Genomic DNA, 24,094 nt, shown 5'->3' with positions numbered 1-24,094 from the left:
AGATGTCACTATACATAACTGTAATCTGTAACATCTTCCCTTCTTTAGATTACTGCTCTGTCACGTTAAACTATTCTTGTAACACAATGACATTTTTTCTTTCTTTCATTTTTTTTCTTTAGCAATCGAACAACCAAACCACAGTAATCCAACAATAAACCAAAGTTTTGAGTGCAATTTCTTCATGTGTGTTGTCATTGTCTATGTATGCGTGTGTCTGGGCTTAGTAAGGGCACCGTGCGGCGTACACCCCAGTCGGACCAATGTTTTTCATGTATGCTCTTCAATGATGAACAATTCAGTTTAGGCGGTGGCTGTGAGAGGCGGCCACAACGTGTGTAGACTGCCTGGCCTGGTGAGTCGTTGCGTCTCTCCGGTGTCTGGTATCGTCCTGGTGCTGGTGTAGACGGGCTGCGAGGAGCCAGACTGTTTGGGGCGCTTGGGCTTTCCGCACGGTGCGATTCCCCATGGCCTGACCCATGGGCTGTCTCTCCCTGGGTTGATGTCCCAGTCACCGGTCCCGGTTCCAGACTTCGCCGTTCCGGACCCTTTATTTGCGCTGAGCGCTCTGCCACATGTAGATCCACGCGGTTGCGCCTGTAGAGAGTGCCGTGAACATCCACCACGAATGAGCGAGGAGCAACTTTATTAATGCATTGGCCCAATGGCCATCTCCCTCTGCGGTCACCCGGAAGCGGCTTCATTCTAATCTGGGCTCCCACATTTAGCTGTGGGAGGTCTTTGGCGGATCTGTCATAGGTCGACTTCGCCAATCGCCGTTTTCCTTGTCAGTCACTCTGACCACCATATGTGGTTGGAGTAGGCTTTCTGCAACTGGTAGAAAGGATTTGAGCCTCCTTGACATTAGTCGCTGGGTGGGACTACTGCCTATCCCCTCTGTGGGCGTGTTGCGCCAGTGAAGGATGGCCCTCCATCTGTCTGTCCCATCTGCATTCGCCCGCTTACAGAGCGATTTGACTATCTTTACAGCTGCCTCGGCTTTGCCGTTTGACTTCGGATGGCGGGGCGACGACGTGACATGAGTAAAACCCTAGCTTGAAGCAAACTTTCTGAATTGTTCACTGGGGAATTGGGGTCCATTGTCCGTAACTACCTTGTCCGGTTGCACATGATCCGCAAATTGGGCTTTGCAGCGCTTGATCAGCGTGTTGGCGGATAGGTCAGGCAGCTGGTCAATTTCCCAGACATCTGAGTAGTGGGCTACAAAAATAAGAAAGTCTTTGCCTGCATATGCATTTGTGTCCATGCTCACCGTCTTCCACGGACGCGTGGGTATCTCATGTGACATCATGGATTCCTTTTGCTGAACCCTTGCGTACTCATTGCATGCGGCACAGTTAGCTACAAAATATTTGATTTCAGCTCTCATACTTAGCCAGAAGAGGGTGCCCCTGGCCAGTCTATAACAGGCCTCGTCAACAATATGGCTCAAGTGTATCCTCCTGAGCATCTCTGCTTTGAGGGCCTTTGGGATAATGATGCACTGGACTCTGTATACCACCCCATTCCGCACGTTCAATCCATCTTGGAATAGCCAGTAGTCTCGCACTGCCAGCTGGGTGTCCTCCTTCAAGCCAGGATTATCTTCTTCAGCTCCTGGAGTTTCTCATCAGTTTCTGTATGCTGCACTATCTGCTGGTATCGGAAAGGAGTGACATTCAGGTGTTCGGCTTGGTCCGGCTGCGCATACTCTGCCTGGGCTGAGAACACAGTGTGGTTTATATACCACGTCCAGGTTGTAGGACTGCAGTTGCATTAACATTCCTTGGAGACGTTTTAGCGAACTCAGGATGGGCTTCTTGAATATGGCGATCAGCAGTTTGTGGTCCGTTTCTGCTATGATCAATTCCCTGCCATATAAGTCCTGGTGGAATCTTTGGCACGCAAAAACTATGCTCAGACACTCTTTCTCGATTTGAACATAATTTGGTTCAGTTTGTGTTAGGGCTGTCGAGGCGAAAGCCATCGGCTATCCGCCTTGCAGCAAGCAGCATCTAAGCCCACTCATGCTGGCATCACTCTGGATGGTGACAGGTTTTGTGATGTCATAGTATTGGAGAAAAGGTGTGTGGAAGACCAGCCGCTTTATCTCCTTTACTGTGTTGTCGTGTTTGGCCAGCCAGTGCCATTCTGTATCTTTATCCAAGAGTCTGCGGAGTGGTTCACACACTTCAGAGACCTTTGGGAGGAATTTGGCGAGATAGGTTACAAACCCGATGAAGCGTTGCACAGCCTTTGCATCTGTGGGAGTCGGCATCTCCACCACAGCTCGTGTTTTCTCAGGGTCTATATTAAGTCCGTCTGACGACAGTATGTGCCCGTGGAAGTGAACCGACTGAAGTTTGAATTGCAGCTTTCACTCACCTAGTCTCAACTTCACGGCACCCAACAACCAGGATGTCGTCTGCTATTGGTTCAATGCCAGCTAGGCCTGCTAGAAGTTTGTGCTGTTTGCGTTGGTAGATCTCCGGTGCTACTGAAACACCGAATGGCAGCTTAAGCCACCTCATGCGGCCCCATGGTGTCCAAAACGTCGTCAAGCGACTGCTTTCCTCGTCAAGTCTTCACTGTAGGAAAGCGTTGCGGACATTGACCAATGTAAATATTTTAGCCTTGGGTAGCTGGTACAGTACATCTTCAAGCATTGGCATGTGATAGTGAGACCTCAGCAGTGCTCGGTTTGATGGTCTAGGGTCAAAACACAGCCTTATCATTTCCGGTTTTGCAACTGTTACTATATTACTTATCCATGCTGTAAGTTCGCTCGTTGTTGTGAAATTGCCTGCTCTGATGTGTCTGTCTAGTTCGTCCTTGACCCTCTCCCTAAATGCTACAAGAACATTCCGAGGTGCGCTCTGTACTGGGGATACATTTGGATCGAGGTCAAAATGTATTTCATCTGGGACTGACTCCACAGGGTCATTGAAGACGTCAGCATACTTGTATAGCAGCTGCTCTTTCGTGAGGGGCATGCCTTCTCTTCCCTCTACTTTGTTCAACTCCTCCGGTATTGTGAATGTCAATAGGCCCAGGCGTGCACGTGTGGCCCCAGAGAGGAGGGACTCCTTTGATGGCGCATTCTGTGTGGAATCTCCCTTGTGATAGCATCGTTTCACCTGAGTAAAGTCTCAGCCTAGTTGAACTTGGATGTAGGGCTATACCGGGCGACAACTTCTCTTTGGTCCTGCAGCTCATGACGTTGCAAGTGGCACCGGTGTCTAGCTGGCATGCTTGTCTTTTCTTGTTCAATCTTAGGTGCACAAACCATTTCTTGCCTTTTGAATTCACTGCGCTGATGCATTCTGTGTCTATGAACGTATTATCCACATATCAGTCTTCATCTCTTCTCTCTTGCTCTACAGCTTCCAGCACATTTACTTTCTTGGTCCTGTTAACCGCCTGGCATACCTTGGCAAAATGTTTTGCCTTACCATAGGCTGGGCATTGTTCCTTGCCATGCTTGTTTCCGCAGTATTTGCAAGCCAACTGCACACTTCTCTTGTCAGGCATTCTACATCTCCCAGTCTGTCTCTCTGCTGCATACACACTGTCCACTTGTACTAGCTGGCTTTCCGTGGTTTTTATGCGTTTCTCAGTCAGCTCAGCAAGGTGACATATTTCCACTGTATCTGGCAACGTGAGGTCTCGCTCACACAGCAAGCGCCTTCGAGTGTCCTCACTTGCAACTCTGAGCAAGTGCCTGTCACAAATCATCTCATCCTTTAACTCACGGTAATCGCATCTCGTATAGCCCTGTGGCTAACACAAAGTCCTCAAATCCAGCCTGAAAAACGTCCCAGTTCTTTGCCAAATCTCCGGACATCTGCATGCCCTTTGGCGCCGGAATCCCATTGTTTGCCATTGCTTCGAGTTTTAGCCAGCCACTTCTGACACCATGTGTCTTTTGTTGAATGAATACAAACAACAGTGCAAAGCATTATGGGTCAAACTGAGAGAAAGTTACAGTGATGACCCACTAGATGTCACTATGCATAACCATACCTGTCAACTTGTACGTTTTATGCGTATTTTATACTATTTTTTTACCATTTCAAATCATGTACGCCGTACACTGACTTTTGTACGGGGAACTTTTTTTTAAAATCGCCAATATTTATGAAAACCGATCTCAACAAGACCGTTTTGGCTAAAATCCAGATAGTCTCGTAGGCTGGTAGCCAACGACGCTACTGTGATCTACTGTGATCGATCATTACTATTGTCACGGTATACCAGCAAAAATTATCCCCAATTGTATGTATTTTTTAGCGGTCGTACGGCAATATCGATAAAGGATGACATGCGCATGCATAAATATACATAGAGTAAATATCGTGCAATCAAGCATGGAGGAGCCACATAGTAAGAAACGAGTTACCGCGAGTAAACATGCGTCGTACGGTGTTTGTACGTTTTTTGGGGGGGTTTGTACGGGGAATCATAATCATTTAGAAGGGCAGTTATCGGCAGAGGTTGACCGGTATGCATAACTGTAATCTGTAACAGTACTGTTGAAAACAGCTCTCAACAAGAGTTTAGTTTCTAAATATCTGCTGTTGATTCATGAGAAGGAGGTTAATATCTAAGTACTGTTTAATATCTAAGTACTGTTTAATATCTAAGTACTGTTTAATATCTAAGTACTGTTTAATATCTAAGTACTATTAAAACCAGCTCTCAAAATTATATTCATGAGAGTTTAATATCTAAATATCTTCTGTTGATTCATGAGAGATGGAGGTTAATATCTAAGTACTGTTGAAACCAGCTCTCAAAATTATATCCGCATGAGTTTAATATCTAAATATCTACTACTACTACTTTAGATGGTCATTTTTATCAAACAAATAAAAGTCTTAGTATACTTTTAGCCCGAAACTTTGACATTAAAACAAAAGGCAATAAGTCAAATGTATTTGTTCAAAAGAAGACAAAGCAAATTCACAGATGGTGTTTTTATTGAAGCAGTAAATGTTGATTCATGAGTTTGATATCTAAATATCTACTGTTGAAACCATTCATGAGAGATTCTAATATCCAAATATCCAATATCAAAATATCAATAAGAGCATTGCCACGCAAGATCTACATCCGGGTTACCCCGAGCGACCTTGATTCCATTTTGCATTTCCACAATACCTATATAAGCTATCACACGACCTACCTCCATTCTTTCTTGACCGGCGCACAACAGAGATGGCACGGCACCGACGGCGGGACAAAACGTCTGCGAATTGACCTTAAATAGTAAGTAGTATGTGTAAGTTTTATTGTTTTTTTTAATGAAAACTCCCATCTGTGGATTCCCTTTGTACATAATTTGTACAATATTTTTTCGTACAGAATTTGGAAAGTTTACTGCTTCAATAAAATCACCATCTGTTAATTTGTTTGTCTTCTTTTTAATAAGTAAAATTAACTTATTGCCTTTTGTTTTAATGTCAAAGTTCCGGGCTAGAAGTACGCTAATACTTTTATTTGTTTAATAAAACTGACCATCTAAAGTATTTCAACATTGCAAGTTCCCCCAGAGAGAATGAAGGTTCATTGGACGCTTATGACAGTCAAGGGCAGCAGCCGGTATGTTAAATGAGTGCTCTTATTGATATTTTGATATTGGATAATTAGATACAGTGGACCCTCGCTACTTCGCGTTCCACTTATTGCTGCCTGCAGAGCTTCGCAGATTTTTTTCAGGATTTTTTTTTTTTTAAAGATATTACATTAAGATTATAAATTACGTCGTCCTACAGGGCGTGGAAACAAAATATTCAATTAGAATTAGTAATTCTATCATTTTATAAATTTTAAAACACAAAAAATGCACGTATGCGCAAAGCATCATGGGGGATTACGGCCGCGTCACTTCCGCATCACGGGCATAAACGCAAGCTGATTGGCCAGCTGAATGCTCACTGAATGTACTCGACTCCCTATTGGCCCATTCGCCACAGATGCCCATTCTCAGTCCACGCCTATCTCGTGCTATACAGTACGCTTCTCGCTAAGTTAAGCGTAAACGTTTTGTGAAGCCCTTCGTGATGCCTCCCAAACTCTCTCCATGCACTGGTCATATGGATCCGTGATTGTATGGCGAAGCAAATCAGCCTGGACGGAAACTTAATCCGAAGTAAGGGCTGGCTTGAGAGGTTTAAGCGGCGAGTCGGACTAAGGAATGTGTCGCTGCATGGAGCAAAAGTGAGGCGCTATGTTGAGGATGTGTTTCCGGGAATGATAGAAGAAAATGGCTATGTCCCGGAGCAAGTTTTCAACATGGATGAAACTGGACTCTACTGGAAGAGGATGCTGTCCCGAACATTTCTTTTCAAGGACGAACTTCAGAAGACAGGTTTCAAAGCCCACAAGGATCGAGTGACTCTGCCATGATGCAAGGATCGAGTGACTCTGCTATGATGTTTTTGAATTTCCGAGTTTTCTGAATAAAAGTTTACATTTATTACATTTCCAGTTTTTTTACTCTATATATATACTATATTATATTTGTTTGTATGCACCAACATAACACCTGCGTTCTAATGTGGAATAAAGCACCTGAATGAACAGCATATTAGCCTGGTGGTGGTTTTGGTCACGTGTTATACGTTTCTGTAAGCGTTTTTAAATGGCGCCCGGCTACTTCAGTTTCACCCTTCTGCGGGGGTGTCCCGGTCCCCATTACCCGCGATAAGCGAGGGTCCACTGTATTAAACTCTCATGAGTATAATTTTAAGAGCTAGTTTCAACAGTACTTAGATATTAAACAGTACTAAGATATTAATGTCTCTCTCCTGAATCAACAGTAGATATTTAGATATTAAACTCTTGTGAATATAATTTTGAGAGCTGGTTTCAACAGTACTTAGATATTAACCTCTCTTTTTCATGAATCAACAGTAGATATTTAGATATTAAACTCTCTCATGAATCAACAGTAGATATTTAGATATAAAACTCCTGTGAATATAATTTTGAGAGCTGGTTTCAACAGTAACCGGGGACCAACGGGGGACCAAACGTCCGGCGACCAAACGTCCGAGTGCCCCCTTAAATGTAGCCAAAAAAAACAGTGAAGAAACATCAAATATTACTTAAAGGTGCTGGAAACCTCTGTCAGTGAATGCAATCAGATTCCTTTAAAAATGTGTAGAACATTGGACAATTAAAAATATAATTCTGTCAGGAGAATCCTAAGCAGGCAATAACAATAATAATTATGTCAAATGAGAAGGAAATTGAACAGAAAGGAATATAACCTACTTTGATTAGCTTAAAATACTTATGTTAGAATTTACTGCTAAGAGAAACTCAGCTTTTTTTGCTGGATATAATTTAAATGTATTTTCCAAAATTGATATTAGGCATTAAAGACTGTCTCCCTTCACCTGTAAATGTCCTATCCGTTAAAACTTACCATAGACACAGTTGACAATGCCATAACAGGGTGACATAAACTCATTCCATCATGACGCCATGACGTCATGGCGCCATGACGCAAGACAATGCGGCCGATACGGTAATTTATTTCAAAACAGAGAGAAGATGAACAGATAAAATGCTAAACAAAATTTATTTAAATGTCTATGAATGAAATTCAAGAAAAAAACTCACGTGCCAGTCACTGCTTGCTCGGGGCACCGCCATCTTACCTAAGGCGCTGCCGTCTTCCCTAGTTAAACGTGCCCTGACTATCCAGATGCGAGTAGCCTTGATTTTGAAATAAAACAAATTTCCACTTAGATTTTTTGTTTAGTTTTATTTCTTGCTCGAAATTGACAACTATTTCAGTAATATGAACCATCGAAAGAATTGTGATATTTTGACATTAGAAGCAATATAGCTGCCGCATCTAAATCTTTGGGTAAGAAAATTGTAATCCTGTCATTAGAAATCATCAGGTTCTCATTAAGATATAGTTATTTATTTTTTCAAATTGAATAATTTAACATTTTGCATTTAAAAAGGCAGGAATAATAACGTATGATATTGACCCTAATAGTGATCTCTTGATTCATACAGTATCTCAGAAATACCACGTGTAAAAACTTTTCTTAAGATTTTTCATTCAAAGCATCACTTTTGTAGGCCCTATTAAAACCATGAATATGGAGGTGAAAATTGTGAATCAGGGGACGGTTTATACACGTAAAATTGTCAAATTCAACAATTTTAAGGGTGCGGCTTATATGCGTGGGTGAGTAAACAGAGCTTAAGCCAACTAACTGCAGGCACCAGGCAGGGAAGACCCGGTGGCAAGCCAACTGCTGGGCTTGAGGAGACAGCCAACCATTCACGCTCACACTTACATATACCTAAGGGCAATTTAGAGTGTTCAACCAGCCGACTGGATTTTTTGGGATGTGGGAGGAAACTAGAGTACCTGGAGAAAACCCACACAAGTCAAGGGAGAACATGCAAACCCCACGCAGTGAGGACCAACTTGGGATCGAACCTTCAACCCCAGACCTGTGAGGCCGATACGCTAACCAATCGTCCATCGCGCCCAAGATCCACTTTTCTTGTGTCCCACAATGCCCTAAAACCATTGTGTCATTACTGTGATCCTTTTTCACTTTGTGGCCTCATCTTCCCCGCCTTCACATACAAATTTTTTTCTGTGAAAGTGAAAAAATGTTTTAATAATAATGTCAAAATCCATGAGGAAAAATTTGGAAGCCACTTCCCTGTCTTCCGCTTCTCGTAAAAGCCCCTACTGAAAAGCATTTTGATAGATGAAAAAAAAATAGCAGTCGCCATGTTACATTGTGTGCCAAAAACCTTTCGCAGACAGAAGCTCATCCTGCTGCCCCTACGGTTCCTCTTGAAGATTCCATCGATTGTCCAATGACGCAAAATATATATATACATTGGCAGCATGTACACACACACAAGAGAGAAGAGATGAACTATGTCCAGCGGGGTGCAGTACTATTGGACCGGTCTTTCCTCTAACATATCCTAAATTTCATCCAACTAATATTAATTGTAATTTATTGTAAACTGTGTGTGAATAAAATAAAGTGTTTAATTTATTATTTTATTGAACAAATAAAAGCAAGACTCAAAATCTCAGGCTAGTCACTAGCGTGAATCCCGTTTCGGCACAACGTCCGGTCGGCTGGCTATCCGGTCAGCTAACTATCCGTTGGGCTAACTATCCGTTCGGCTAACAATCCCTTCGGCCAAACTCCCACTCGGCGAACTGTCCATCGGCCAGATGTCCGTCGGCAAAACGTCTGTAGGCGAATTGTCCGGTCAGGGAGTGTCACGGTAAGTGTGGCATCAAGCATGGAACGCAGAAGGACCCAAATGCAGGGAATCAATCAAGGGTGTGGAATGGAGTACTCAAGCAAAAACTTTAATACCTAAGCCAGGATCTTCAGATAATAACAAGGACTTAGATTTAAAAAACAAAACCAATTCTGACATGGAAAGACATGGGGAAACGAGTAACTTGGAACATGGCATTGAAAAATCGTACACAAATCTGGGTAAAGCAGACAATCCGACAAAGACTCCCAAACACAAGGTTTAAATGGACAGACAGGGGTTGATGATAAAATACGCACACCAGATCATACGCGATAAAAGAAACCACGAGGGACACAATAGGCGAAATGCATACAATAATCCCACAGACAGAACACACATCCTCCCCAAAACCCCAACTACAGACAACTGTCAGGCAGGCCCCGGACCAGACTGGTGGACATTGCGCCTGTCATCCAATCACAGGCCCAGCCCCTTCCGAGCGCTTCCTGGTGTGAGTCCTTAGCCAGCGAAAAATAGTTGAAGCCACCAGGAACATGACCACGCCGCTGGATCGTCTTATCAGTTAGTTCACTGTCCTATCTTCGTGGTTTTATGATTATCACGGCCATATCCTCGACCTCAGCTGGCGACTCACTGTGTAGAGTTTGGATGTTCTCCCTCGGTTCACTTGGGTTTTCTTTAGGTTCTCCAGTTTCCTTCCACACTCCAAAAAGATGCATGGTAACCTGTTTGAACACCCTAAATATCCCATTGGTATGAGTGTGAGTGTGAATGGATGTCCTTTCCTTGTGCCCAGCGATTGGCTGGCCACCAATTCAGTGTCCCACGCTTACTGAATCCTTTAGTACCAACAGGAAAATACAATGAAGAAAATAAACATTGCATAGTTAATGTTTAATTTATTCATTCAAAATTCTTCAAAAGTCTTAACTTTGTTCTACCAACAATTTATTCTTTTTTACTTTGAGTTTACAGCACCTTTAAGAACATCAATAGCCTAATATTATATAAAATGACCCAGACCTTCTTCATCAGGAAGTATATGTGCATTTGTGCATCATCCATGACAAAGCGATGCAGGTTTTGGATGCCCTCTAAGGTCTTAGCCATGGTCTTACTGTCAATGTTCACCCAGCGTGCGGCTCCAGGCGCCAAGAAATTTCTGGTTAACATGCAACAGAGCGATTAAAATAAAATGGTAAGCCTCAAAGTGTGTATTTTTGTCATATTTCACAATGTCAGTGTCTTTGTTCTTACTTGTATATTTCAGCTACTTTATCAACAATTTTGGAGCTTTCTCCATGCCTAATGTCTTCACAGGCCTGCCAGAAACACAAATTCTCCCCTGGGGAAAAATAGAAACAAATTGACAAAAGTGAATGATGGCAAAAAATGATTGCACGTTATACAGAAAACTGCAAACAGTAAAAAATGGGCCTAAGCAACCCCAACATGGCACAGACTACTGGAGCATGCTCTGGAGCATGCTGAGTCCTGACTCAACGCGAAGCAGTGCGTCGCAAAATCGCTTGTTCACACGAAGAGGCTTCAAACTGTTACGATCGCGTCGCTCTACGCGGCGCGATCGTAACAGGAGGGAAAGTTGAACCCAGATGCAGAGTCGCCAAAGTAAATGGAAAGGTGAGGCAGATCTGTAGCTCTTGTAGGTTAATTTAATAAACGGGGTAACATAACATAAATAACTTGGCTTGACCACTCATTACAAACGAAAAGAACATGCAGCGTGGCGTCAATGGAAACGGCAATGACTACGAGGATAAACAGGAAACGAAACCAGAACGATCCGACAGCGTTCACAGAAAATCATAATGCTTAAATACCAAAAATAATCTAATCACGTAATTAGTCACAGCTGATAATTATCGTGACGTCATGCCAGGAGAGGCAATCCAGCGACTCCTGACAGTACATCCCCTCTAAGGGACGGATTCTAGACGTCCCAAGGTCAATTACAACATGAGAAACGGAAACAAGCGGTGAGGGTGAGTGCTTGACCTAGCATTGTCCGGTGGTCGTCCACACCAACCCAAGAACAGACGGAGAGGTCGCTCCGGCGGGCGTCCGCGCCAGCCTGAAACAAGACGAGGCAGTAGTCGGTCCGGCAGGCGTCCGTGCCGGCCAGAAACGAGACGAGTCAGTGGCAGGTCTGGCGGGCGTCCGTGCCGGTCAGAAACAAGACGGGGCAGAGGCAAGTCTGGCGGGCGTCCGTGTCGGCCAGAAACAAGACGAGGCTGTGGTCGATCCGGTGGGCGTCCGCGCCGGCCAGAAACGAGACGAGTCAGTGGCAGGTCTGGCGGGCGTCCGCGCCGGCCAGAAACGAGACGAGGCTGTGGTCGATCCGGCGGGCGTCCGCGCCGGCCAGAAACGAGACGAGGCTGTGGTCGATCCGGCGGGCGTCCGCGCCGGCCAGGAACGAGACGAGTCAGTGGCAGGTCTGGCGGGCGTCCGCGCCGGCCAGAAACGAGACGAGGCTGAGGTCGATCCGGCGGGCGTCCGCGCCGGCCAGAAACGAGACGAGGCAGTGGTCGGTCCGGCGGGCGTCCGCGCCGGCCAGAAACGAGAATTGGCACTCTCGACGTCGCCAGCCCTTCTTCCAGGGACTCCGGCGCATTGCCACTCTTGACGTCACCGGCTTCCTCCTCCAGGGGCACCAACGAATTACCACTCTTGACGTCGCCAGCCCCTTCTTCCAGGGACTCCGGCGAAATACCACTCTTGACGTCGCCAGCCCCTTCTTCCAGGGACTCCGGCGAATTTCCACTCTTGACGTCGCCAGCCCCTTCTTCCAGGGACTCAAGCGAATTGCCACTCTCGACGTCACCGGCTTCCTCCTCCAGGGGCACCAACGAATTACCACTCTTGACGTCACCGGCTTCATCCTCCAGGGGCAACGGCAAATTGGCACTCTCGACGTCGCCAGCCCCTTCTTCCAGGGACTCCGGCTTATTGCCACACTCGATGTCACCGGCTTCCTCCTCCAGGGGCACCAGCGAATTACCACTCTTGACGTCACCGGCCCCATCCTCCAGGGGCAACGGCAAATTGGCACTCTCGACGTCGCCAGCCCCTTCATCCAGGGACTCCGGCGAATTGCCACTCTCGACGTCACCGGCTTCTTCCTCCAGGGGCACCAGCGAATTACCACTCTTGACGTCACCGGCCCCATCCTCCAGGGGCAACGGCAAATTGGCACTCTCGACGTCGCCAGCCCCTTCATCCAGGGACTCCGGCGAATTGCCACTCTCGACGTCACCGGCTTCTTCCTCCAGGGGCACCGGCGAATTGGCACTCTCGACGTCGCCAGCCCCTTCTTCCAGGGACTCCGGCGAAATACCACTCTCGACGTCGCCGGCCCCATCCTCTGCGAGCGCCGGAGCATCGTCGCCACTTCTGGGCGGGCAGGCGCTGGACGGGCAGGCGCTTGGGAGAGCGGTGCTTGGGAGAGCGGTGCTTGGGAGAGCGGTGCTTGGGAGAGCGGTGCTTGGGAGAGCGGTGCTTGGGAGAGCGGTGCTTGGGAGAGCGGTGCTTGGGAGAGCGGTGCTTGGGAGAGCGGTGCTTGGGAGAGCGGTGCTTGGGAGAGCGGTGCTTGGGAGAGCGGTGCTTGGGAGAGCGGTGCTTGGGAGAGCGGTGCTTGGGAGAGCGGTGCTAGAATGGCCGTCCGTCACCAGAAACCTGATCCGTGGCTTTGGTACGGGTGCGACCGGCGACCCCAAAGGCAACGGGAGTAATTTGCGTGGCCTTGGCACAGGAGCTTGGGGCACTTGAAACGGCGTGGTGGGCCGGGTAACTTCGGCCACTTGGACAGGCGTGGTCGGCCGGGTAACTTCGGCCACTTGGACAGGCGTGGTCGGCCGGGTAACTTCGGCCACTTGGACAGGCGTGGTCGGCCGAGTAACTTCGGCCACTTGGACAGGCGTGGTCGGCCGAGTAACTTCGGCCACTTGGACAGGCGTGGTCGGCCGAGTGACTTCGGCCACTTGGACAGGCGTGGTCGGCCGAGTGACTTCGGGCACTTGGAACGGGGAGGGCTGCATAGTCCTTAGGAGCTGCTGGTACAGCGTGGTCGGCCGAGTAACTTCGGGCACTTGGAAAGGCGTGGTCGGCCGAGTAACTTCGGGCACTTGGAAAGGCGTGGTCGGCCGAGTAACTTCGGGCACTTGGAACTGGGAGGGCTGCATAGTCCTTAGGAGCTGCTGGTACAGCGTGGTCGGCCGAGTAACTTCGGGCACTTGGAAAGGCGTGGTCGGCCGAGTAACTTCGGGCACTTGGAAGGGCGTGGTCGGCCGAGTAACTTCGGGCACTTGGAAGGGCGTGGTCGGCCGAGTAACTTCGGGCACTTGGAAGGGCGCGGTCGGCCGAGTAACTTCGGGCACTTGGAAGGGCGCGGTCGGCCGAGTAACTTCGGGCACTTGGAAGGGCGCGGTCGGCCGAGTAACTTCGGGCACTTGGAAGGGCGCGGTCGGCCGAGTAACTTCGGGCACCTGGAAGGGCGCGGTCGGCCGAGTAACTTCGGGCACTTGGAAGGGCGTGGTCGGCCGAGTTACTTCGGGCACTTGGAAGGGCGTGGTCGGCCGAGTAACTTCGGGAACTTGGAAAGGCGTGGTGGTGGTCGGAAAAGGAGCTTGGAGGGACGTGGTCGGAAAAGGAGCTTGGAGGGACGTGGTCGGAAAAGGAGCTTGGAGGGACGTGGTCGGAAAAGGAGCTTGGAGGGACGTGGTCGGAAAAGGAGCTTGGAGGGACGTGGTCGGGCGCGTAACTTGGACAGTGGTTGGTGTGTCCAGGCATTGCTTTCGCTTCGCTCTACGGCGTGGCGCTCGGCGCCTCCTCTGGGAGGATTGCACAGCACCCCCGCCATCACGTCGTGCCCCATAATTGGTGGTTAGCCCACTCTGTAATTGCTGGTCGGGGTATTTGTAGTAGGAATTATCGGGGGAAAAATCGGGATAATCCTCCTCCAGTGGAAGGTCTCGGGGTCCGAATTGGTCGAAGAATTCATCATCGGATTCCGAAACGCCAGCGAAAAAATCAATTTCCTCAACGATGTCCTCCTCACCAGAATCTTCAGGCTCCCTCCATGGTGAATCAATTCCTCTGGGCATAGGCATAAGATAACTTGGGCGGTCTCTGGTGGTTGTACGCACCTGGGCATCATGATTAAACGGTAAAGGCTTCCCAGGGCGACGTGCATAGCAGTGGTGGGGCGTATGAGTACGCTGCGGCTCTAACTCTCCTACCAGCTGAGACTCATCTCCAGCAATGATGTGCCTGAGAGCCCCGCACCACGGTGTGTTCATTACAAAACTCCTAAACGATTCTGAGGGGTTTCTTATACACTCCAAGCAGTCCGGTGTCTTCGAGGTGGATGGTCGGCGTTGCCGAGCGCGTCGGCGCGAGCGTGGGTGGCGCTCCGCTGGGTCCATGATGGTCGGATCGTGCTGTTACGATCGCGCCGCGTAGAGCGACGCGATCGGAGGGAAAGTTGAACCCAGATGCAGAGTCGCCAAAGTAAATGGAAAGGTGAGGCAGATCTGTAGCTTTTGTAGGTTGATTTAATAAACGGGGTAACATAACATAAATAACTTGGCTTGACCACTCATTACAAACGAAAAGAACATGCGGCGTGGCGTCAATGGAAACGGCAATGACTACGAGGATAAACAGGAAACGAAACCAGAACGATCCGACAGCGTTTACAGAAAATCATAATGCTTAAATACCAAAAATAATCTAATCACGTAATTAGTCACAGCTGATAATTATCGTGACGTCATGCCAGGAGAGGCAATCCAGCGACTCCTGACACAAACACTTGAAGTTTGAGTGCCTGTGGAGGCCACGCACAGTCATGGGAACAAATTCCACTACACTTGAGGCCGACCGATATGTTAAATCCCCTGAGTTGAGTTTGTTCAAATGCGCTGCCTGAAAGCAGCCAAAAATCACAAATTTTTCCAACTTTAATCCATGATAGCCAACTCAATTTTTGGTTTGGTACATGGGTACAAGAGATCGTTTTGTGCAGTTTCTCACGTAGTATCGAGTCACCAAATTGAATAGCTCTACGATGAAAAAACAGTGGTGAGAAACATTTTGTACGATTTGTACGTAAAGGACATAGTAAGTTTGGAGGACTAACGGGAAAATGTTCCCCAAATTTCATGGGCCGATGTACTTTTTAAGAGGCAGATTAAAGTGCTACTAGTACATGTTTAATGCGAACTACTGATTGTGGGTATGGGCTTTGAAATTAAACATTACCAAAGTCTTGTAAACATACAGATAGAAAATCTGATTTAAAAAAAACCCAACCTGGTAAAACCTGGACAGGGAGAAGCTAAGATAAATCTCACCACTAGTTTGCACTGTTGAGCGTTCGCAAAAGACTTCTATAGGACCCTTATGGCAGGACAATAATCGAGTACAGAACGTTTGGTGCACACCTATTGAAGAACAACCAAGATATAGCTCTTCAGAGTTGGGGGTAAAATTTGGCAAATATAATTTTCAACTTGCAAGGATTTACGACTTGCTGTTATCTTGGAGTAGCTGCGAGTGATTCATGATTACTTCCGAATGTGTGTATTTAAACAAGACTGAATTGGTATTCATTGTCAGGTCGTACTGCGTGATACTGCATACATTGATGTGAAGGTACCTGCGTAAATTCCTGCGTATGATTCCATGGCCATGCAGCCACGCTACCATTCTTCTTGATGTCACCTGTACTCCATGCTCTGGTTCGGTTTCACTTTGGACGCACAAGTCCTTGTTATTCGGAAAGGCTTTGGGTTATTAAAATGTTTACCCTGAGCGCAATTCGCCTCGTCCTCCTCCTACTTCCCCGCTACTGGGTCCAAATCCCTCCGACCGTGCCACGACGTCTCGGCACGAACATAATAAGAATATACTTTCAATTTCATGTTGAGTAAACATGGCTTGGAATGATTGGTACCACCAGTGGAGGCCACGCCCGGTCACTAAAAATCTTCATTTTGCAAACTTTGGATCACCCATGAGGTCTCATCGTGTAGCACAGAGAACACAGACAATGGGGTCTGGCAGCTGGACTGCTCTCTTTAGAAAGGCTAACAAAGAAAGCTCAAGTTTGTCTTCTTTACACTATCTGCATCCGAGTAGTAACCTGTCTGTAAATTTTAAAAAAATTGAAAAGACGACCTGGGATAGAATACAGAAACATATGAGAGCTATATACAAGAGACAAATAAAAGGAATGGAATAGAGAAAACAGATTAAAGGGGATACCTGAGTGTGGCAAACTCCACCAGTATCCTGACGAGAGGCTGGAAAAGCTGGGTTAGAGTCCCGGAGCCCTGAGGAACATCCTAAAGAATAGTGAAGAGTAGAACAAGAGCAGGCAACACGCATAGTAAGAAGGGTGGAATGATTGGAAACTGAAACAACTGAGGCACCCAGTTGGGCTGACGTTGAAGTAAGGGGCGGGCTTCCACATTTACAGATATAGAAATGAGATAATTGAATAAAGAAAACTGTGAGCTGCCAAGCAGCAAGAACAGAGAATTAAATAAAGACAACATTAAGCTCCCTGGCTGCAAGAACAGATAATTGAATAAAGAAAACTGTGAGCTGACAAGCAGCAAGAACAGAGAAAATGTCCCGTGATTTCAAGAAGCATTACCCAAGAGAAGACAAAACAAAAAAATAAATGAGTCCTCACACACAGATGCATGAATTTTGATGTGTATGAATGCCAAGAGGAAGTGAGTTGAAGCAGCAGCGCTGTGTAATCCTGACGTTTTCAAGACAAGCAGCGGTCTGTTGGAATGAGAATTTTTGTGTTGCAACTTAAATATAGGTAAAATAATATAATGACAACTACCGGAATTTACAGAAGACCTACTGACTATAATTGAGACAATGGACGGAGAAAATCTCATCTCATTTTCTGAACTGCTTTATCCCCTTATCACCTCCGCAGGGGGTTCTAGATCCTGTCCCTGCTGACTCCTGGCCAGAATGAGTGGCCAGAGCACAAGGAGACAGACAGCCATGGACACTCACACCCATACCCATACCTAGGGGCAATTTATAGTGTCCAATCAGCCTACCATGCATGTTTTTGGATTGGGGGAGGAAACCGGAGTACCTGGAGGAAACCCAGGCAGGGAGAACATGCAAACTCCACACAGGTGAATATGATCTGGATTTGAACCCAGAACCCCAGAGCTATGAGGCCGACACGCTAACCACTTGTCCCACCGGGCCGCCCTGGACGGAGAATATGACAGAGAAATAGATGACGGAGAATGGGGGCCAGGAAATCCCTCTAAGATTATAGGCGAGCAGTTGAAGGTTATGGAGAAAGGGTAAGAAAAGTCACATGACCCAAAAAATAGCAAGGAGCTAGTGAAACAGTTAAGGGAGTATAAAACAGTGCAATCATAGCGACAACAAGATAAAAGCTACTTTCTGGTAAACTAAGGAAAGCTAAAGAAGCAACAATGTGAAGTCACAGTAAATATTTAATATAGGAGTCAAAGAACAAGCAGTTGATTCTTCAGTTTGTTGAAAATTGGATGTAACAGATATGCTTTTCTGCTGGGGAGCAAAAAAACGCATAAATTGAGAAAACTATGATGAAACACTGATTCTGACTTCAGATGTGGAAGAAAAGTATTTGAAGTTAATTTGGCTGTTATATTTATATACTAGAATGAAACAAATGCTGTGGTAGACATCAAATTGAGTTAAAAGGTGGTTGAGTGGTATTATGAAATTGCAGCTACTCACGGAAGAGAAGTAAACATGAGATATATACATATAAATATCCCATGTTTACATATACACAATTACATATAAAATTAACATGACAGTACTCCCCTTAAGCCACCAACCCCAAACGTCCCCAAATCCAAAACTCTAAAATCAAAACAAATGGGAGGGAGGCAGGGGGCCAGAGGAGGGCAAACGTGCTGTCCAAAACATGGAAAAAAATGAATCCCCAGTCGGGAGGGCGACCAGGCTGAGAGCAAAGAAGTGGAAAACATGTCCTTCAGTGGGGTGTCCCGGCTGGCCATAAAACAAGCGGCAAGCTGGCCCGTCGAGACGTCGTCCAGTCAGGCCCGCATAGCACTAGCGGTGCGTTTTGCCCAGGACAGTCAATGCAGAGGATAGAGCGAGGTGGAGGAGCGAATCACCTAACACCGCTGCGATACTGCCGGAAGCATTGACCAGGGTGCTCAAATGTAAAATCATATATAAAATTTCAGACTCGTTGGCATCTTGCCGTGATCATCATCATCGTATCACCCCCCCGAGCGGATCCCTTACCTCTTCCTGTCTCTCGCTTACCTTCAGGCAGCCAGTAGGAGTCCGATCACCGCCCAACGTCTTTTCATGTTACCTCACCCCGAAGTTATTACACAGAAGGGATTGTGTCGTGTTACCGCAAGTTTAGAGTCCTGATGAATGTGAGAAAAAATTGTCCTTAAGCCTATTTGTCCGTACTTTGTGAGACCTGTAGCGTCTGCCAGAGGGCAGCAGCTGCAACAGGTTGTGACCAGGCTGGTATGGGTCCCGACAATGTAACTGGCTCTGCATGACCTTTTTGTCTGCTGCCGTGCTTCCAGCGTACCACACTGTGATGCAGTATGCCGGGATGCTCTCCACAGTGGTTCTATAGAAGGTTACCAGAAGCTTAGTGTCCAAGTTGGTTCTCCTGGGTACCCTGAGGAAATTGTTTCTGGGCCCTTTTCACTACTGCCGTGGTGTTTGGTATGTTTTTTTTTCTTTTTTGTGTACATCAAAATTGATGCTATTTTACCATACTGAAGGTTTAGAAGTGTTAATTTTTACTTTGATTGGTAGTTTTGGTATACAGCTTTGTCTGTTATAAATGACATGTTATATTAATTAAATTCTCCATAGAAGGGCACGGACTACCACCCCTATTTCATTAAAAAAAATTCTGATTCCTTTGTTTGAGCCATATTTGAGTTTACTCACCATGAACTTGCCCTGAACAAAGTGATTGCTTCCATTGAATTGACTTGAATTGACTTGAATTGATTGAATTGACTTGAATTGACTTGAATTGACTTGAAGTGATTGAATTGACTTGAATTGACTTCAATTGACTTGAATTGAATTGAATTGAATTGACTTGAATTGAATTGACTTGACTAGACTTGACTAGACTTGAATTGACTTAACTTGACTGGAATTGAATTGAATTGACTTGAATTGGCTTGAATTGACTTGAATTGACTTGAATTGACTTGAATTGACTTGAATTGACCTGAATTGACTTGAATTGACTTGAATTGGCTTAAATTGGCTTGAATTGGCTTGAATTGGCTTGAATTGACTTGAATTGACGTGAATTGACTTGAATTGTCCTGAATGGACCTGAATTGACCTGAATTGACTTGAATTGACTTGTATTGTCTTGAATTAACTTGAATTGACTTGAATTGACCTGAATTGACCTGAATGGACCTGAATTGACCTGAATTGACTTGAATTGACTTGAGATGACTTGAATTGACTTGAATTGACTTGAATTGACTTGAATTGACTTGAATTGAATTGACTTGAATTGGCTTGAATTGACTTGAATTGACTTAAATTGACTTCAATTGACTTGAATTGAATTGAATTGGCTTAAATTGGCTTGAATTGGCTTGAATTGGCTTGAATTGACTTGACTAGACTTGAATTGACTTAACTTGACTGGAATTGAATTGAATTGACTTGAATTGGCTTGAATTGACTTGAATTGACTTGAATTGACTTGAATTGACCTGAATTGACCTGAATTGACTTGAATTGACTTGAATTGGCTTAAATTGGCTTGAATTGGCTTGAATTGGCTTGAATTGACTTGAATTGACGTGAATTGACTTGAATTGACTTGAATTGACTTGAATTGACTTGAATTGACTTGAATTGACTTGAATTGACTTGAATTGACCTGAATTGTCCTGAATGGACCTGAATTGACCTGAATTGACTTGAATTGACTTGTATTGTCTTGAATTGACTTGAATTGACTTGAATTGACCTGAATTGACCTGAATGGACCTGAATTGACCTGAATTGACTTGAGATGACTTGAATTGACTTGAATTGAATTGACTTGAATTGACTTGAATTGACTTGAATTGACTTGATTTGACTTGAATTGGCTTGAATTGGTTTGAATTGACTTGAATTGACTTGAATTGACGTGAATTGACTTGAATTGACTTGAATTGACTTGAATTGACTTGAATTGACTTGAATTGACTTGAATTGACTTGAATTGACTTGAATTGACTTGAATTGACCTGAATTGACCCGAATGGACCTGAATGGACCTGAATGGACCTGAATGGACCTGAATGGACCTGAATTGACTTGAATTGACTTGAATTGACTTGAATTGACTTGAATTGACTTGAATTGACTTGAATTGACTTGAATTGACTTGAATTGACTTGAATTGACTTGAATTGACTTGAATTGACTTGAATTGACTTGAATTGGCTTGAATTAGCTTGAATTGACTTGAATTGATTTGACTGCTTTTATACTCATGTGACAATACAATTTTGGAGCCTAGATGGCCGACTTCTTATTTGCTTTCAGGTATAATTGTACGAGTGGTTTTTTTGGCAGTTTGTGCCAAAGTATAGACCCACCAAATTTCTTAGCGTAGAAAAAAAACGTCGGTGAGGATAATTTTTTGAGGTGCTGTTGAGGATCTTTTTTTCTGATAACCAATTCCAAACTAATTTTTGCCAAGATCTATGGATACACCAGATTTGGTCAAAATGTAATTAAGTTAAGGCTTCTAAATTGGGCAAATTCCGTTTCTATGAAGAATATTAATAATAAATAATCGATACCATTACAAAAGAGCCGTACACATTGAAGTGTGCTTAGGCTCTAATAGCAGTAAATTGGCTAAGAAGGCTAGTAAATGTTCTTACCACTATATTCTTTCTCCAAGTAAGTCATGAACTCCTGCCTCCCCATGGTGTCAATGAGAAGTGCCATGAAGCTGAAGCTCCAACGTTCCACTCGGAGGCGCGTTGGGGTTGGCACTCTTCTCACATGAACAAGAACATTGATTATTGCCAACTATCAAGGGAAGATTTCATTTTGCATTTAAAAAATATAACATATTTATTAGGGATGTCTTTTTTCATAACTGGCAATACAATTATTATGACCATCGTGATTCGAATCCCAATGTGTGTCGCGACGCGTGCCACAACCCGTGCCACGACGCGTGCCACGACGCGTGCCACGACGCGTACTACGACGCGTACTACGATGCGTGCCACGATGCGTGCCACGATGCGTGCCACGATGCGTGCCACGAAGCGGGCCACGAAGCGGGCCATGACGCGTGCCACGACGATTATCTAGGTCTGCCTGCTCCCTCGTGTTTCTCAGGTGTTCCTAATTGTCTCGCCAACCCATGCCAATCTATTTAAACCCCCCGGTTATTATGTTATTTTTCAGATTGTCTGTTTTCGTTTGGCCACGTTTCTTTGTTTCCTCGATCCATGTTCAGTGTGCCTCGTTTCTCGCTTTCTCGTATCTCCCCTTGTCAGGCTTGGTGATTTGATTCCTAAGTCGTTATTTTCTAAGATCCTGTTTAAGTTATTAAAGTTTTGGTTTGAGCACCACCTCCCTCGTCCTCGCCTGCTTACCTGCGATTGGGTCCTAATTCCTTGTTACCTCGCTACGATGTCTTGCCAAAGACGTAACAGCAGCTAGTACAGACTCATAAGCCAAGGCTGAATACATTTTGAAGTGCAGTAAGTGAAGTACATTTAAATGTAATTTTAATTTATGTTATGTTATGTAGTGTCACAAAAGTGTAGCAAACCGAACGTTTTTTCGTCAAGTGTCTCTCCTGCCCTTTCCATCTCCTTCAGCGCAGACTGCCGTTAGCTGCTACCGTTATTCTCAAAGGTAAGAACTCCATGCAGTACTGTACATAATAATATCAGCTTTTATTGCAGATCATAACTACTAAATAGGTATTTTGTTCTTTGTGAGCGTAGGTGGTGAATTAGACCAATTAAAAACATGTTTTTCAATTCTAAAATCTTATGTTTAGGTATTTTTTCAGAGGGTGGGAATGGATTAATTTGTACTTAGTAAATTTTATAGGGGAAAAATTGACTTGAGATACGGGTGAATTGACATACGAGCTCGGTCCGGGAACACATTAAGCTCGTATCTCAAGGCATTACTGTATAGCAATCATTTTGGGACTTGACATTGGACACACTGCCCGCGTGTGTCCAAGCATGATTAACTCATGTTGCAATTTTAGAATTGTTGTAACTGTACAGTAGTTGAATGTGAATCGTAATGATTTAAATAACATTAATGCTTATTGTATTATTTGACTATAATACATTGATCCAAATCACCCAACCCAAAATGTAAAACAGAACTCTCGTGCGTCCAAGATGGTCCAGACTAATTTCAAAGTGTGTTTTCTTACATGTCTGCATTCATGGTCCAAAGTGCAGTGTCATCAGAGATCCATGGATTACTGGGAAGACAACCCTGCATAATTGGATCGTGGTTCTGGTACTGCTCACTAAATTTTAAAAAACTGCACAGACATAAGGACACACGTGTGCATGCACACCCCCACAGACACACATTATTATTGTGTAAGACTACATATCAAAGCAGTTAATGGTCACTAAATCCTACTTGCCTCAGGAGTCATCCATTAGTCACTCTAGTAAGAGACTTAGCCTTATGTTTGAGTGTGCATTCGTTTATGTGTGTTGAAAGAGCAAAGTTCTTTTCAGGAAGCTTTTATCTCATTTGAGCTTATTGGACATAGCTTACTCTTCTCTAAGCATAGTATTTCTGCATTTCACTCCATTATATCTTTACAAACCCTTCCAAGCAAATGGATGACTTGACACGGGTTCTTCCTAGAGCCCTTCTACACGTTTCAATCTGGAAAATCACAAATATTAAGCTCATGAAACAAAAAGGACATTTCTGAAAGAATAAGTTTAATAAAGACAATGCAAATGAAACATGATGTTTACCTCTCTTTTGTAGTAGTCGATATCCTAGATCTGTTCAAGTCAGAAACAAATCAGTTCGTATCATAATGTGAACACAATAAGGCATTATTGTAGATAATTTTGAGGCTTACTTTGAGACAATATCAGCAGCAATGAAGAGGGGAAAACAGCATTGGTATAGATTGGACAAATATAAAACTGCAAATAAAGAAGTTTGTTTTCACTGACCAGTGAAATTCGCACGTTGCAGTTACTTGGATTTTCCAGACCCATGTCAAGCACACCGATTACACCGGGCTGAAAGAAAAACAAATAGCGACAGCAGATTATAAATATGTGCTTGTCGTTTAATGCGTGCATGAATGTGTGCTGTTTTTGTACGAGCACTTAGGCCTCTAAGAGCTTTCTATGCCTCTGGCTCAGACTCCACTCCCTCCATCCCCAAGTTTCTCTTTCAATTTGCCTGTTCCCAATTCCCTAATTCATAAAGGAAAGACAATGTGGATACATTTCTTCAAAGACTTGGTCAAAGCTACCCTCACATCTATTTTACAGGAACCCTTATCTTTTCAACCCCTCTTATGCAATGTAAGCTTTTTTTTAAACCACCCTTTCAGTTCCTCTATGAAATGACAAGTATCGGAATATTTCACCCAAAATTCAATGATATAACTAAATAACATCATTATTGTTGTTTTTTGCCCCACCCTGCTCACAAACTGATTCTCCTCTGCTTCTCTACAACTGTC

At 44.8% G+C, this 24,094-nt stretch overlaps 1 protein-coding gene across 4 annotated transcripts in view; it reads right to left on the bottom strand.

The window, feature by feature from the left end:
• Nucleotides 1-24,094, bottom strand: part of rgs11 (regulator of G protein signaling 11) — a 50,818-nt gene that overhangs the window by 1,488 nt on the left and 25,236 nt on the right. For 3 of the 4 annotated variants that reach the window (XM_077723962.1, XM_077723963.1, XM_077723961.1), the window contains 7 exons: nt 23,574-23,642; nt 23,367-23,390; nt 23,210-23,271; nt 22,799-22,912; nt 21,264-21,379; nt 10,549-10,636; nt 10,315-10,453 (listed from right to left, as the gene is read on the bottom strand). In XM_077723962.1, coding sequence (XP_077580088.1) covers nt 10,315-10,453; nt 10,549-10,636; nt 21,264-21,379; nt 22,799-22,912; nt 23,210-23,271; nt 23,367-23,390; nt 23,574-23,642 — 612 coding nt within the window. Of the gene's footprint in view, nt 1-10,314; nt 10,454-10,548; nt 10,637-16,575; nt 16,656-21,263; nt 21,380-22,798; nt 22,913-23,209; nt 23,272-23,366; nt 23,391-23,573; nt 23,643-24,094 lie in introns of those variants that run through there. The other variant, XM_077723964.1, reaches the window with a different exon arrangement.

This window comes from Stigmatopora nigra, chromosome 9 (genome assembly GCF_051989575.1).
Source record: "Stigmatopora nigra isolate UIUO_SnigA chromosome 9, RoL_Snig_1.1, whole genome shotgun sequence".
NCBI lineage: Eukaryota > Metazoa > Chordata > Actinopteri > Syngnathiformes > Syngnathidae > Stigmatopora > Stigmatopora nigra.
The sequence above is the reverse complement of the archived record's forward strand: the minus strand, read 5'-3'. Positions and strand labels throughout refer to the sequence as shown.